General features: G+C 34.5%; 2 protein-coding genes across 2 annotated transcripts; one reads left to right on the forward strand and one right to left on the reverse strand.

Annotated features, from left to right (window-relative positions):
* Positions 1-2687: 2687 nt before the first annotated feature.
* Positions 2688-3461, forward strand: LOC133868704 (uncharacterized). Its single transcript, XM_062305683.1, has one exon. It carries the CDS (start codon positions 2731-2733, stop codon positions 3244-3246), a length of 516 nt encoding a protein of 171 aa, XP_062161667.1. The 5' UTR covers positions 2688-2730; the 3' UTR covers positions 3247-3461.
* Positions 3462-5523: 2062 nt separating this feature from the next.
* On the reverse strand, positions 5524-14333 carry LOC133869879 (ADP-ribosylation factor GTPase-activating protein AGD12-like). The gene is made up of 9 exons (XM_062306974.1): positions 14204-14333; positions 13106-13238; positions 12277-12358; positions 11919-11994; positions 9466-9629; positions 8974-9109; positions 8583-8699; positions 7980-8075; positions 5524-6112 (listed from the first exon to the last, which is right to left on the reverse strand). Exons 2-9 carry the CDS (start codon positions 13143-13145, stop codon positions 5831-5833), a joined length of 993 nt encoding a protein of 330 aa, XP_062162958.1. The 5' UTR covers positions 13146-13238; positions 14204-14333; the 3' UTR covers positions 5524-5830.
* Positions 14334-14800: the final 467 nt, after the last annotated feature.

Here is a 14800-nt window from a genome sequence, read left to right on the forward strand (position 1 = left end):
AGGATTTAAAGTTGATGCATTTGATTATATATATAATTTTAATTTTTTTTAAAATGTGTTAATATTGATTTTATATATACCGTTAGATACACAAACTTTAATTCATAGCCATGAAAGTAACATGTGTCCTTTAAGAAAAAGAAAAAAGAAAAAAAGCTTCCCTTCCACCCCCTCCCTGTCAGTAGGTTTTTTTGTAATGCATTTTTCTTTTTTCTTTTTCTTTTATATTTTTAAAAAAATAAAATTATTGGTGACATTATTTTACATTGTTAAGCAAAATTGAATGGTTTCCAATCATACTGAATATATATATATATATATTACCGACCAAAAAATATTTTAATGTTATTTTTAAAGTCACAACAAAATAAGAAAAAATTACTGTGTTGGAGAAGTTATTATTACCCATAGCCCGAGTGAGCCCTGAATTGAACTCCGGGTCCATTTGGTTCGACCGACCCAAGAAAGCCCGGTCGGGTGCCAAACTACAGCTGAAATTTGCAGCAATCTTGGATTCTAGAAGGCCCGGAATCTATAGAGCGTTATCTCCCTAATTAGGTAATGCTTCCAGAAGATCCGAACCTTCGGATAATTAGAGATCACGGATCCCGAAGATTCCGGAGAGAAGACCGTTGATCCCGAGAGTCTCGAGGAGTAAATTACGGCGATCCTGGGAAATCCAGGATCCCCTAAATAACAAAAACGCACCTATGGCCTTATAAATATGCGGCTATTCCCAGGTATTAAACAGATTGAACCTTTCATATTTTATACGTACTCTGAATACTTCATGGAATTGCCTACTGACTTAGGCATCGGAGTGGGATTGTTGGCATCCCCCAGACCCAGTTATTTATCATTTTGCAGAGCAAGAAGAACAAGGCGAATCAAAGGTTCACACGACACCAAACCGGAAAACTGTACCAACATATTGCTTTTTCTTATATAATAATTTTTTAAAAAAAAACTGAGCAAAGAAAGTTATAAAAGAAGATGAAAGAATTATGCATTTCAATATTTTACTCCGAAACCAATACATTGTCATGATAAGTGCACTTTCTAATGTGACAGTGAAAATTATCATTACATTCAAAATTTAATATCAATTTCTACTGTCACATAAAAAGGTATACAATTGGGAGTGTGTATAACATTTCTCTTTATCAAACCCGGTGAAAGTACACAAATGGGCCGAGGCCCATCTTCTCGGGTTGGCTTAGCCTTGTGTTGGGCCTTAGTCTGGTTTACATTGTTCAGCCTACCTTTCAAATTCTAGGCCTGCTATTGGTAGACGGATTTGAATCCTTTATTACGTCTCACCTAAAAGATTTACCAGAAAAAAAATATAAATAAATAAATTAAAAAAAAAAGGACAAAGAAAGATATGCTTAATTATGAAGCCGTACTATCTACTTTAGTCAAAAAAGAAAAAAGAAAAATCTTATGTTTCTAGAAAAGACATCCTCGTTGGTCTGAAAATTACTCGAGAGTGCTCAGGGTGAGAGATAAATAAGAACAAAATGGGGGTGGGTGGGTGGGGGGTCTATATATAATAATATTAAGTACATCTAAGTCATATTGGTACACAATTAAATTAATGTATAAATATTAGTAAGGATATGAAAATTACATACAATAATTTATTTATTTTTGTCTCATAATTGAATAAAGAAAAAGGATAAGCCAAAGGCAATGATTGTTCAAAAAGGAGTTATGTCTCTTTTGACTAACCCCAACACATTTCTTATTTAAAAAATAGAAGCATTCTAATAAATGTATGTATATATTTGATAATAATTTTGAAAAGTAATTTTTTTTATTTATTTTGGTTTTAAAGAGTATTTTTAATATAATATAAAAAGGTAAGAAAGAATTATTTGTGACTTCATGTCAAAAATTATTTTGTGTTTTAAATTGTTTATTTATAAATTTGAAAAAAGTGCAAAAAAAAAAAATATTTCAAAATCGTTATGAAATCAATTTTCTTATGTTAAATTATCATTTATCCAAAAAGTTTAAGTAGGAATAGAATAATTTCATCATTTAATTTAAGAAAAACTTCGCTTAGTCTCCCTAAATTTTCTTCGCTTTTGTAATTACTTTCCTAACGTTCAAAAACTCTCAATTCAGTATATCCAACTTTAAAAAATTTATAATGTCACTCTTACCGTTAAATTTTGGGTTAAATCAGACGATGTATAGGTACAATTTCCCTTGTACCCATTTATTTAAAAATTATTTGATTTTAAAAATTTTAAAAATTATATATATAAAAAAAAAAATGAAGCCCATGGCTTGGCCATATTTAATATTTAATTTATATTACAACGTCTTAAAAAAAAAAAAAAAAAAAAAAAAAAAAAAAAAAAAAAAAAAAAATATAAGAAAGAGACAATGCTAGATTTGACAAAAGATATCTTTCACATGTGAACCACCATTGAAGGCCTATTGCTAAAATTGTGAATTGATTAGGGTTTGTGAGTTTTAGTTTTAGCTGTAAAAAAGACAAAGAACCAAACGGTGCGGATTAGTGCTTTTTTTAGGCATAATCTCCGACATGAAGTGTCGCTGTTTCCGTATTCGGACAAAACCTCTTTAATCCCATTCCAGCTACCCCACTAATTCCGCGTACTCGCAGCACTAGAACGACGTCGTTTGTTCTTCGCTTTATATAATGCAAAGGCTTTTTAGGATAGCCACAGAGGCAGAGTCCAGACAGAGGGAGTGAAAATGGCGTCTCCTCCGAGTCTCAGAGGAATAGCAACGGTGATCTTGGTCTTGATCTCGATCATCACGATGAACGGAGAATCGGAGTCCCACGAACTCCGGCCGTCGGAACACGGTCTGGAGTACCAGAATTCGGCGCAGGCGGGAGATACCAAGCCGCCGCCGGAGATGAAGTCGTTTTTCGGGGAACCGTCGGCCTCTTCCTACGTGGCAATGCCGAAGGCCATGAATTCGAACTCCACCGACGACACGTCTTGGTGGGGCAACGTCGGATTCGGCCGCGGCCGCGACGGTCACAAAGATCGCGAGCGGAACGTGCTGCTGGTGGCGAGCGTGGCGTGTGGCGTCACAGGTGTCGCTCTGTTAATGGTCTCCGCTCTGCTCTATATCTTCAAGTTCCAAAGACGAAGATCACCCACCCCAGCACCACCGCCTCCGCCACCACTATCACTGCCGCCGCCGCCGCAATCCTCGCACGATGATAACGACAACAAGTTGCAAATCGTGGTTCGTGATTAATTCTTGCTTTTTCTTGCGTTTTATATGTCTTTGTCCCACTTTCTGTAAAGTGAAAGACGTATAATAACGCAGAGGAAAATCTGCCCACCTTTACTTTCTCTTATATATATATAATTTATATTTTTGTGGTTTTTTTTTTTTTTTTTTTGAATGTTTATTCTTGTTTGGTAAAAGCTAAGGGAAATATGAGAAAATAATTTTTTTTCTTTCTAATATTGTTAAAATGTTATGACTTCATCCATGCATTTGATAGATGGATATTTAGTTTTATTTCTTTAAATTTTATATATTTACGTTATTTTTTAGAATTTTTATAACATTAATGTAATATATTAATGTACCCTTTTGATTCATGTAACTTGTTCATATTCCTTAACCTCTCGTTATGATTTCATGTTTATAAAATAGAGTATTAAGTAATATAGAAAACAAACAATAATATAGAAAAATTATACATAATTTTGCAGAACTAATTTTACATTTTGTAATATATTTATCTTGTCTTGTTATTTTTTTTTAATTTTACAGCATAAAAATATTAATTAAATAATTAAATTTAGTGTTAATATTAGTAGGAGTGTTAAATATTTAAAGATAAAGATGTGTTTTGTTGTTGGAGCAAAAGCATCTAATCTTAGTGGACGCGTGGAGGATGCAAATGCTGTTGGTAGGGGGGCAGAGAATCTTGGGTAAACAGTCAAAAGTAAAAGTAAAAAAGTAAAAATAAAAATGCTTTATTTTATTAATCACCTGATATCACCCTTGACTTTTGGTGAGTTTGGTGAGACCGTGAAACCCTTAACTACCGCCTGCAACTGGTCCATTAATCAAACAGTAGATATTGTCGGTTGCTATGGTTTGATCCAGCTCAACTGCTTCATTTGGATAACAGATCCGTTACCCATTTATTTATTTATTTTTTTCTCACAAGCTTAATAATGAATTTGTACATTTTTTATACGGAGATAGACAAAAGATGAACAAAAAATAAAAATCAAATATTTTTCTTTAGATAATGCGACCAATACAAGAGAAATGATACAAATCTATCTTCAACCCATTTCATATAACTAATTTTCAAATTTGTCGTTGAATTTATGGGATCTATATTGGGTCATATAATGGTTGAGTTGAAATTTAGTTGTATGGAGATAATTAGGGAAAAAAAAAAAATGTCTAATAGGGTTTTTTTCAAATTGTAGATCAATTTGTAGGTTTGTTTCAAATAGATGGCATTGAGGCTAATAGGGTTTTTATTTTCATTTTTGTTTTTCCATGAGAAAGGTTTGAGTATGAATTAAGTTTTGTCCAGATTTCTATAGATAATTATGAGAAATTGGGTTTGCAGCAAATAAACAGTTCTGGGGTAATAAAGATGAAAGTTTGCAATCAAATAAACAGCTTTGAGGTAATAAAGATGAAAGTTTGCACTATCTTTATCATCGATCGAGCTTTTGTAACAAACAATGGCATTGTTGAGGTTCATTTAATTAAACGAGTCAAATCTTTCAACTTTAACCCGTTAATATTTTGTTCATATCAAGTTTGTAAGTCGTATAAAAAATTGTTAGCATTTATATTGCGTATCAAGTTCAGGTCGTATCGAGACACGAGTAGAAGACTACATATGCCAACTCTAACATGATTCATTTAATTAAATAGGTCCACCCCTCATTCCTAACTTGTTAATTTTGTGTTAGATGTACAGGTAAAAAGAAGCTAATGGCATTCAAATTTTGTACCTATTTTTACTATGCTTATCTGAGTTACCCAACTGCTCTTTGTTGATATCCTCTGAAGAACTTAATACTCATTACTCTTTGTGCATATCCAACATGCTGTGTCACATCTGATAATACCAAAAGTTATGGAATATTTGTATTAACTCGATGGTCAGAATGCACGTTGTAGGAGCCAAAGCTCTCAAACAGCTGGCAACTATATGCTTGCTAGAGCATTTATAGCAGAAGCAGACACCACGTGGTTCATTAAGATGTTATTCTCATTTCTCAACCGTATGCTGATTCATCCTCTCCACATGTTCATATTTTGGGATTATGATGCTGCACCAGATCATGGTATAATGAGGCAATATAATCAGTTCAAACAACCAAACACACATATACACCGGCTATCATATGATTGGGATGACGTGACAGTAAAAATCAACAAGTTCTTGCTGATCTAAAGGCTGATTTTTTCTGTCATGTCATTCCAGTTGTAAAGTAGTCGTATAACAGTCTACTAAATAACATTACTCTTTTTGTAGAATGAACATTAGGTTTAAAAAGCGGTTGATATATATTCACAATGCTTTTGTATGTCAATACTCACGAGTCACCACCACACCTCAGGCTTATACAAGTTGAAATAAACCAATATACAAAGTTGCATGTTCTGATCTTTGTCACTCCCACAATTTGGACATTGACAAGAAAAGAAAGAAAAAAATAAATAAATTCAAATTAATAAATAGAAGTGAGAGAAGACGAGTGCACTGAATCATTCCATATGAGTAACTCGATCAATTGTACAGCATTTTTATTAGAAGCAATGGCAAGAAAAAATAAAATAAAATATGTACCTATTGGTCAAGAGGCATCCACTCTAGTTCTAGATATAATTCCCCAGATTCCACGTTCTGGAGCTTGAGGGGCACCTCCTGTTTCACCTTGCCATCAACAATGTTAACGGTGCTATCCTCTATGAGGGCATTGTCATGTGATTTCAGCCATTTTCCAATCTGCATGTCCCCAAACATCCCTGCATCTCCAAATGCCATTGCTGATGTTATCAAGGGCTGAAGATCAACCTCTGCTTCTCCCATAATATCATCAGATGAAAACGTGTCGTGATCAAACACGCGCTGCAACATGTCAAATACTGAGAAGTCAGATATGAAGCCATAGTCTCATTCGCTTTACGTTATTAAATTATTTGCTTGTACAAAAAGTAGCCCTCAACAAGTTCCTAGTATGCATGGTAGATGGCTTTTCCTTTCTAGCTGTAATTTATAAATAAGATGGACAGGATATATTTGAGTCCTTAAGGAAGAAAAGACGGGAGAAAAATGGAGAGAAAAAAGAGCGGAGAAAAGTTTGAAGAGAGAAGAAAGAGACCAACTGTTTAGGTGAGAAGCCAATTGTTTGAGACAAACAGATAGTATAGATAACAAAACTAGCCCTCATACTTCTAACGAAACCCCAAATTAAATGCTTAACAGCACATATTATCTGCACTGCACCACCATAGAATTTGAGTTTTTACAGGTAATAGTAGTAATATAAGCAAGCTTAAAGTTGTCATAATAACTAATAAGGGTATATCACCAGCATCTAGAATGTAAAATTTGCATAGAAGAATAAAACTTTAAAGCTGAAAAAGTAATGGATCATAAAAGGCAGGTTAGTTGCATTGAATTGCCTACCAACAAATTATACTAGCACTTTGGGATAGTGAACACCAAAGTGGCACTTTACACGCCATGCCATTTTTTGGTCATTGCAATGCATCAAGTTTGATAACACAGGAGAAGGTAACGACATAATCTTTACCCTTAAAATATTAATGAAGGAAGTTTGGGATTAATAGAACATATTTAGACGATTATAATTCCACTAGCTAACAGCTTATGTTTTTCAACATAGTGATAATTTAGAATGAATCACAGCAGGTGGTCCAGTTCAAACCCTATCTCATTTCTATTCTGTTGGACCCCACTCATGAGGGGGAGCTTTGGTCCCACACATGGGGGAAGTGTCATTAAGTGATTAAAATTCCCACTACCTAGTCCATGGTAATTTAACAAGAATAACGAACACCATACATACATACTCATAATAATTAGTATCATCATTGTATAGTACTTAAATAATAATAATAATAAAAAAAAAAAAAAAAAAAAAAAAAAAAAAAAAGAAGAAGAATCATTGGCTATAGTATGAGAAGGAATAACACTTCTAGAGGCTAATTGAAGTTTTCATGTGTAAAAGCACCTAATTTAGAAGTTGTACAGGGATCAATGACTTAATTTTCTCGCTGAGTTAAAATTTGGTTGGACATACTCGGAATACTCTTTTTATATTTTAACACAGAACAGAAGTTATCAAAATAGAAAATCAATAAGCCAGACTTACTAAAGTTTCAAATACCCCAAACTTGAATAACAATTACGTGAGTAGTCCATTGCCTGAATTCTTTCCCTTCTCAGTCTATTACAAACTTGACAAAATTCTGTTCAAACTCAATTTGTGACAGTAGCAATGTCATATGATTTAGACAATTGGTCCCCTGAGCCTAGCTCAGGTAGTAAAGGGATGGGTGGTGTTCTGATAGATCACAGAATCTAAAAAAAAAAAAAAGACGAGCCTGGTGGGGAGGCCATCAGAATTTGCAGTGCGAATGGGATTACTTGGGGTAGGAAACCCACTGCAAGCAGGGGTACTAGGAATAAATAGTTCCACAACTGGCTCATCTACTGCCCAGGTGAAACTATTCACATCCTTCTGGCGGCAAAACAAAGAGCAACACTGGCAACTGCTCCCTAAATGTGTACTCAGTGATATAGAACAATTCCAGGTTTACAATTACAAAAAAAGCAGCATCCAGCATGCTAATTGTAATCATCAATAAAGTATGGGAATAGCTCATTTATTTTGGAAACTGAATCTGCAATAGAATATTAAGAAAAGTTACTTGAAATCATCAAGAAGAAAAAGCAATAGGCAGCTTACCAACTTCAAGGGTCCATAACGCTGAGGAACAGAGAGCATGAGTTCCTGATTCCAGACCGGGTTCAAGTTGCTCCTTACTACAGTCGTCTGAACAGTCTAATAGCATCAAGATCAAAAGTTACCATCAGAAAAGAATACCATCCTATGAACTATATAAGATTTCCTTAAGTTATTTAATGAATAATGGATACATCAAAATGAAGATATGTGTTCTGCCATTCTAGCAGGAATCTTACCTGCCATCCACCCAATTGAATGACTTTTAATATTAGAAAAATAGTTCACAATGACAACCAACACATATGTGCAGACACACACAAGCACATACACAACTTAACTCAACTCAACTCAATTAAGCCTTAATCCCAACTAAATGGGATCGACTACATGTATCCATTTAAGCCTCTGCTCTATCTAGGATCATGTCCCCTATTACCTCTCTAGCAATCATGCACATACATATACACATAGATAGATACATATGTACATATTTGTCCACACACACACACATATATAGTATGTGTGCTCAAAAACTTAAAGCAAAACCAGAGTAGAATATGCAGTTTCCCCAAAGATAAAAGTGAAAAGGAAACAGTGACTAACCTGCTGCCCAAGAGTCAAGATAACATAAGGATCACTTGACATCATATCTCTGATAGCTAAATTTGTGCCTTTTATCACTTTGACCTTCAAGAGTCCAATAAATTCTACCATGCCTTCCTGTCATATCTTTTAGCATCAGCTAAATTGCAGTTACCCGGTAACATAATGTAAAAATTATCACATCAAATATATGCCCGGGAAAAATTTTGTACCTGTGATAAACAATGTATCTACCAAAGAAGTCTAATCTATATACCGAGTGTGCACGGTATTATGCTCACCAAACAAGTTTATATGACTATATATCCCTCTCTTTCTAATGCTATCAACTATTGCCTTTGTCATTGAACCAAAGAATCTGCAGGAAGGAGAAAAGGTAAACAAAATTTACCGATTTTTGTGAAGAATTTGATCGAAAACCACCCAGAATCTTTCTGGAAACAGTTGACTGGAGAGAACTTTTTCCTGTAGGAAGTGACACAATCCGCAGGCTGGGCTTCAAAAATTCTTGAAGCTCATACTTAGCCCTACAAGAAAGGATAGCAAGTAAGCAACACCCTAAGAGCCTGAGATATACCCAACAATTGAATCTGCCCTTAGTACCACTCTCCAGCCTGCCATGGTGGTCAGTCAACTGTCAAATGAGCATAAAAGTCTGACAGTAAAAGAGCATAAGTACAAATAGGACAAAGTAGTTCAATGGTAGGTTGGACAGCAAGTAGGATGCTTATAGTAGTTGGAGCACTTTCATATCAAAATCAATTTACGTGGTTCACCCACCAAGTACATAGTCTGAATCAAGTGCAGGGTGACTAAACATACAGAGATGTCAGAAAAGAGTCACACAGATTAATGGTTTAAGGGATTATAAGTTATTTCTAACCGAATAAATTGCGCACGCTGCTCGTGTGTGGCATCTGGTCCAGGCTTTGCATATCCTTCTGGGATAAAAGCCTCATAAATTGCATTAGCAGAAGTATTTCCTCCAACTTCAACCATTGCATCAATTTCATCATCAGACCACTCATCCAACGTCACGGACAAAACCTAAAAAAACTAGATTAATATTGTTCAGAGAAATATATAAGTTTAGCATGTGAATGTGTACGTGTTGGAAGAGAATATGAAAAAGCTCGAGCGCCTAAATAAATCATGACATTTATCATTGAACAAAAGACTAAACTTGGCAATAAGAATTGACAAAGTGCATAGATATAGGATCAAATGAAGATTAAGCAATTAGAAGCAAGCAGATTCCACCATGTAGGATAGTCATAACTATCAATAATTAAGGCTCCAAGATTAACTGACAAATGCTTTTTGAACTACTAGAAGTTCTACGCTTGAGAGAAAAGTCAAATCATCCCTCCAAGCCAACAATATATGATAAACTTAAAGCGCACACGAAAAAAAAGATGTCTGGTAGGAGAAACCATAATAACCTTCTTACAGAACTTGCATTTCTTAATCTCTAAGTTTTTGCATGGGCTAACAGCTTAAGCTTTTTTTTTTTTTTTTTTAGACTGTTCAATGACCCAAAAAAGTCTTTGGTTGGTGGGTCAATCAGACCGCAGGTTGACCTAGGTCGACCAGTGGAATTAGAATGACGTTAAATATCTTTATTAGTTAAATAAATTACAAAAATATTTATTAGAGGATAAAAAACTCAGAGCTGGTCAAGCAATAAGCTGTGTCACTAGACAGTAGAAGTCAACTGGTCATAGCAGGCATTTCCTAAAACAATTCAGGGAGTAAACCTGGGCTGGAAAGTGGACTGGTAGACAGTCCAAGCAGTCCGAATGCCCAGTACAGTCCAGTTTTAAAATATGACAGTAAGACTTGTAAGAAATGCAAGCAAACACAGACTAAAAGCTACTCTGGGCAACTCAATGATCTTTTAGGCTGCAGCAAAGAAGGTGAGTTTGTTTATTCAATAAGCTATACTTTCCATTTTCACAAATGGAACAAATTAAGCATATGTCAATCAGAAAGTAGTCAAATATACAAACAACTCAAGCCATATTATAGATATGGTACATAGTGACTAAATTGACATCAGAAGGATTTAGAAAATCTATCTACATATGCATTGTGCTGGTTTATGATAATAAGGGTTGTGATTTTAGGGTTTTTATGGCGAGATAAAGGCTTGAGAGTTTCTAGAATAAGTAAGTGTCTAGAAATATAGGAAATATAAGTAAGAGGGAACTGTTTCTTAAAAGAAATAGGTTGCATGAAAATTCTTTAAAGCGGCTGTGTTTGAGACTTTAAGACTGGTTTGATATGCTATATGGTAGCTAAAGATTATGGCAAACTTAGGGATTTTGGAATTTCAAAAATTCATCGAGGAAAAGGGTGTGCCTTGGGGATGAAAAGAGTTATTCGGAGGGTGTTCAGAGCTGAGTAAATAGTAACATGAACCAAAAGAATCAAATTAGGGCAAACATGGATTTTAATAAAACAAATTCTCCTTGTCAAATCTGAAATTGTCTGAGTACAATGGTTTACTTACTTATCAAAAAAATTGTCTTGAGTACAATGGTAAACATGGGAAATGATAGGCAGGGGACACTCATCCGTCCCCTGTCCTACTTTTAATAATAAAATAATATATTATATAAACAAAAAGTGAAAAAATCAGAAAAAATAAATGAAAAAAATATGTAATATATTATTTTATTATTAAAAGTATGACAGGGGACGGATGAGTGTCCCCTGCCTATCATTTTCCCGGTAAACATATATATACTCTTGACTCTTGACATTTCTTAGTAGGGCTAGGACTGAAAAACCAACTTCTAATTTTACTAGTAAAATAATCCAAGGGAAACACCAAAAGAAAAAAATTAATCGTAAATGATGACTTAAATAACAATGAAAAAAAAGACCCATGGTCTGCACTACGGCCCATGTCTAACAATAACAGAAATTACTAAAATAATGTTAACTCACAAACTTAAATAAAAACTGAATTTCAACAAATACAATACTAACACCTAACAATCTACAACAAAAACTTCTTTTCAAACCACAAAAGCCTTCTTAGATGTCGTGGAACCTATAGCTTCTCTCTAGCCAGGCAACGGCTGCAACATCATGAATTCTTTAGGCTCCGATTAGATCCTAGTGTCTTAATGCAACAAAAATAAGTACGTTGACTAGAAAAAATACGTACTAAAAAAGTGAGAAATCAATTTCCATTCTTGTCCAATGCGCAACGAATTCATATGTCCAGAATATATCATCGCACATGTGGCCATCAACAACTAGTTGCCTTTTACGTTTTATAATTTTTGTGGCAACAATATAGGTAAGAGGCAATCTGGGAGAAGTTACCTTAGATATATGGGTACCGAGGCTCCTATGTACACCACAGCATTTCAAGCATATAAAAACTCCAATATTTGCAGACCTGAAACGCATTTATCAACAAAAATATGTACTTATCAAAAAAATTATCAACAAATTCCTCAACATCTTAAAGGAACATGGTGATGCAAATAACATGATTTTAATTTGTTCTTTGACCATGAAGCAATTTTTCCCCAACTTCATCCACAGGATGTTAATTAACTGCTCGCACACAAATTCTTCACCTTCTGATTCTAATTCTGAAAATATCAATTGTCACAATACACACACACACAACATAATATAATTCACAAACTAAAGGTGTCAAGGTGGTGAAACTTACGCCCATTTAGGATCTGGGGCACCACAATCCGCACAAAAACGATTGTCATTTTGAAGCAATAGATTTTTTAGTCTTCTTTTACCTGTACAAAAAAGTGCACATCATTCAATAACAAGGTTAACAAAACGGTGGGCTAGGTGGAGAAAAGAAAAAAATTGAAAATATCAGCCACTCCTTTCTCCACAAGACTACAAAACACACATTTCTCCTTCACCTTCACATCAGATGCTACAACACTGTAAGCATAATTCAACAGCATGCAAGAATTCTCAACTACAATCATAAAAACCCACCATATGCATACAATAGGTCTCTAATTGGCCAAGGACGAAGAATGCACCTAAATGCTACAATCAGAGGCACTGTACATTTAAGGGCTCTTAACTCTTTCTCAGGTGCTTCTCACTCTTGCAATTTTATTTTATTTTTCTTGTTATGGGTTGGTTAACTAAAACTTGGTTCCTCAGGACCTTCTGCAATTCATATCAGACTGCAATTGCGCAAGCTTCCACTCTGTAATTTTATGACGGACATAAATATACATAAGGAAAAAAAATGCAATTTACACACCCCAACACCATGTAGTAAAGGAATATGAAAGTGCCCCTACTCCAGCATATCTATGTTCAACAAGTCCGAATAAATAATAATTTTAACTCCAGTGAGTGGTACACCCTGTTGAGGAAAAAGAAAAGGAAAACAGAAATTCACATGATTACGAAATAGATGTTATATTTGAGGCTGCATAAATTCTTGGTATTTATAAGACTATCCAATTACTTAGAGCCCACTGATCATAATAACACACTTGAAAAAATTACAGGGATACCTGAAGCAGGCCTCCCAAGTTCCAGCGGATGGTTACTCATTGCTGTGCTTATAACCCACAATCATCCAACAAAACCTAGCTCTACCAAATTGTCTAGACAAAGTGACCTTCCAAATTGTCTAGACAAAGCGACCTGAAAAAGGGGAAAAAAAACCATCTCAGCAAACGTTATGCTAAAAAACCAACAGCTCACACCCGCCGGATAAATTCTCAAAATTAAAACTTTTTCAACATTCAACCAATAAATATCTATAGACAAAACAGGGATTACCAGGTTAGGATTAACAAACTGTCAAATAAACTTGCTTTCTAGATCACAGATATGGAATTGACACATGAGAACAAAAAGTCAGAACATGGTCACAAACGTAGCAAAAAAAGGGACCCAAACTAAGCACTTTTATACAGATTGATAATCTCATCAAAAAAAAAAAGAAAAAAGCACGGTATTTGAGATCATTTGCAGGCATTCCAATTATTGAAACGTACACATATACATCTTACTGAAACAATCATTAAAAAAATTATATTTATGCTTCTTTTGTCTTGCTGCTGAGCAAACGGAAGAAGAAACTCAGTTCCGATAGTTTTAGCACCCCCCCCCCCCCCCCCCCCCCCCCCAAAAAAAAAAAAAAAAAAAAAAAAAAGCTGGTTCAAAGACTTAATAATACACCATTTGAAAATTTTGGTTTTCCAACGTCCCAAATGATGGGAAATTTAGAAAGACCCCATATTCAAAGATAATTCCCAATCCTACATTTTCTCAGCAGCAATAGGCAACAAAAAGAACAAATCATATTAACTGCTATAACAACAGATTAAACCCAAATCAATATAGGAACAATGATTGTACATACAATGATCAATAATGGTGAGTTCATTCATTAACGGTCAAAAAAGGAAAAAATTGGATTTGGATTGAGACCGTTTGGATAGCGTAATAAAAATCAAAAACGCATTCACATCAGAGGTTTCAAAACCGTCCAATGATTGTAATCCTTAACAACCACCAAAACGAAAAAAAAAACAGAAAAGGTCAGAGACGATGAGATTCATTGCAGCCTCAACGAAAGATCTGAAGAAGAGAGAGAAATTCACCAGCAAATTTCAGGTAAAGAAATGCCCGACTCCAAACCCGAAGAGCTCCTTCGAGAGAGAGAGAGAGATTTTGAGGCGCTATTATTGTATTTGATTTGTTTCACGCCCTTTTGATTTGGGTGGTGAAAACATGGCGTTTTTTTGTAGTTTTATAATAATTAATTAATTATTTATTATATTTTTTAATGTTTTCAAAGAATTGGATGAAAAGTGAGAAAGATTATGACATGAAATAATAATATCATAAATGGCAAAGGAGTAAATCAAATCGAAAGTCATATGTTGTTGAGAGTTTTCAAAAATAGCCATGCGGTGACCTTTGCATGGCCTTGTCCTTTTACGTAATTTCCTATTCGCGCTAGCTTGGCCGCCTATGTTGCCGTTGTTTTGTATCTAATAAGCTATGATTTTATCTTTCTTTTTTAATCAACCGGAAAAATTATTGAAATATATATATATATATATAAATATTTTTGGTTAGATCACCAATTATCTTAAAAATTTAAGCTTAATCTTACTCTAAGTCGAATTGGGATAGTAGTCTCAATCCATATCCAATAAGGACTCATTGAAAAATCTGGTCAATAGTCTAACTCT

Source organism: Alnus glutinosa, chromosome 5 (assembly GCF_958979055.1).
Source record: "Alnus glutinosa chromosome 5, dhAlnGlut1.1, whole genome shotgun sequence".
Taxonomy (NCBI): Eukaryota; Viridiplantae; Streptophyta; class Magnoliopsida; order Fagales; family Betulaceae; genus Alnus; species Alnus glutinosa.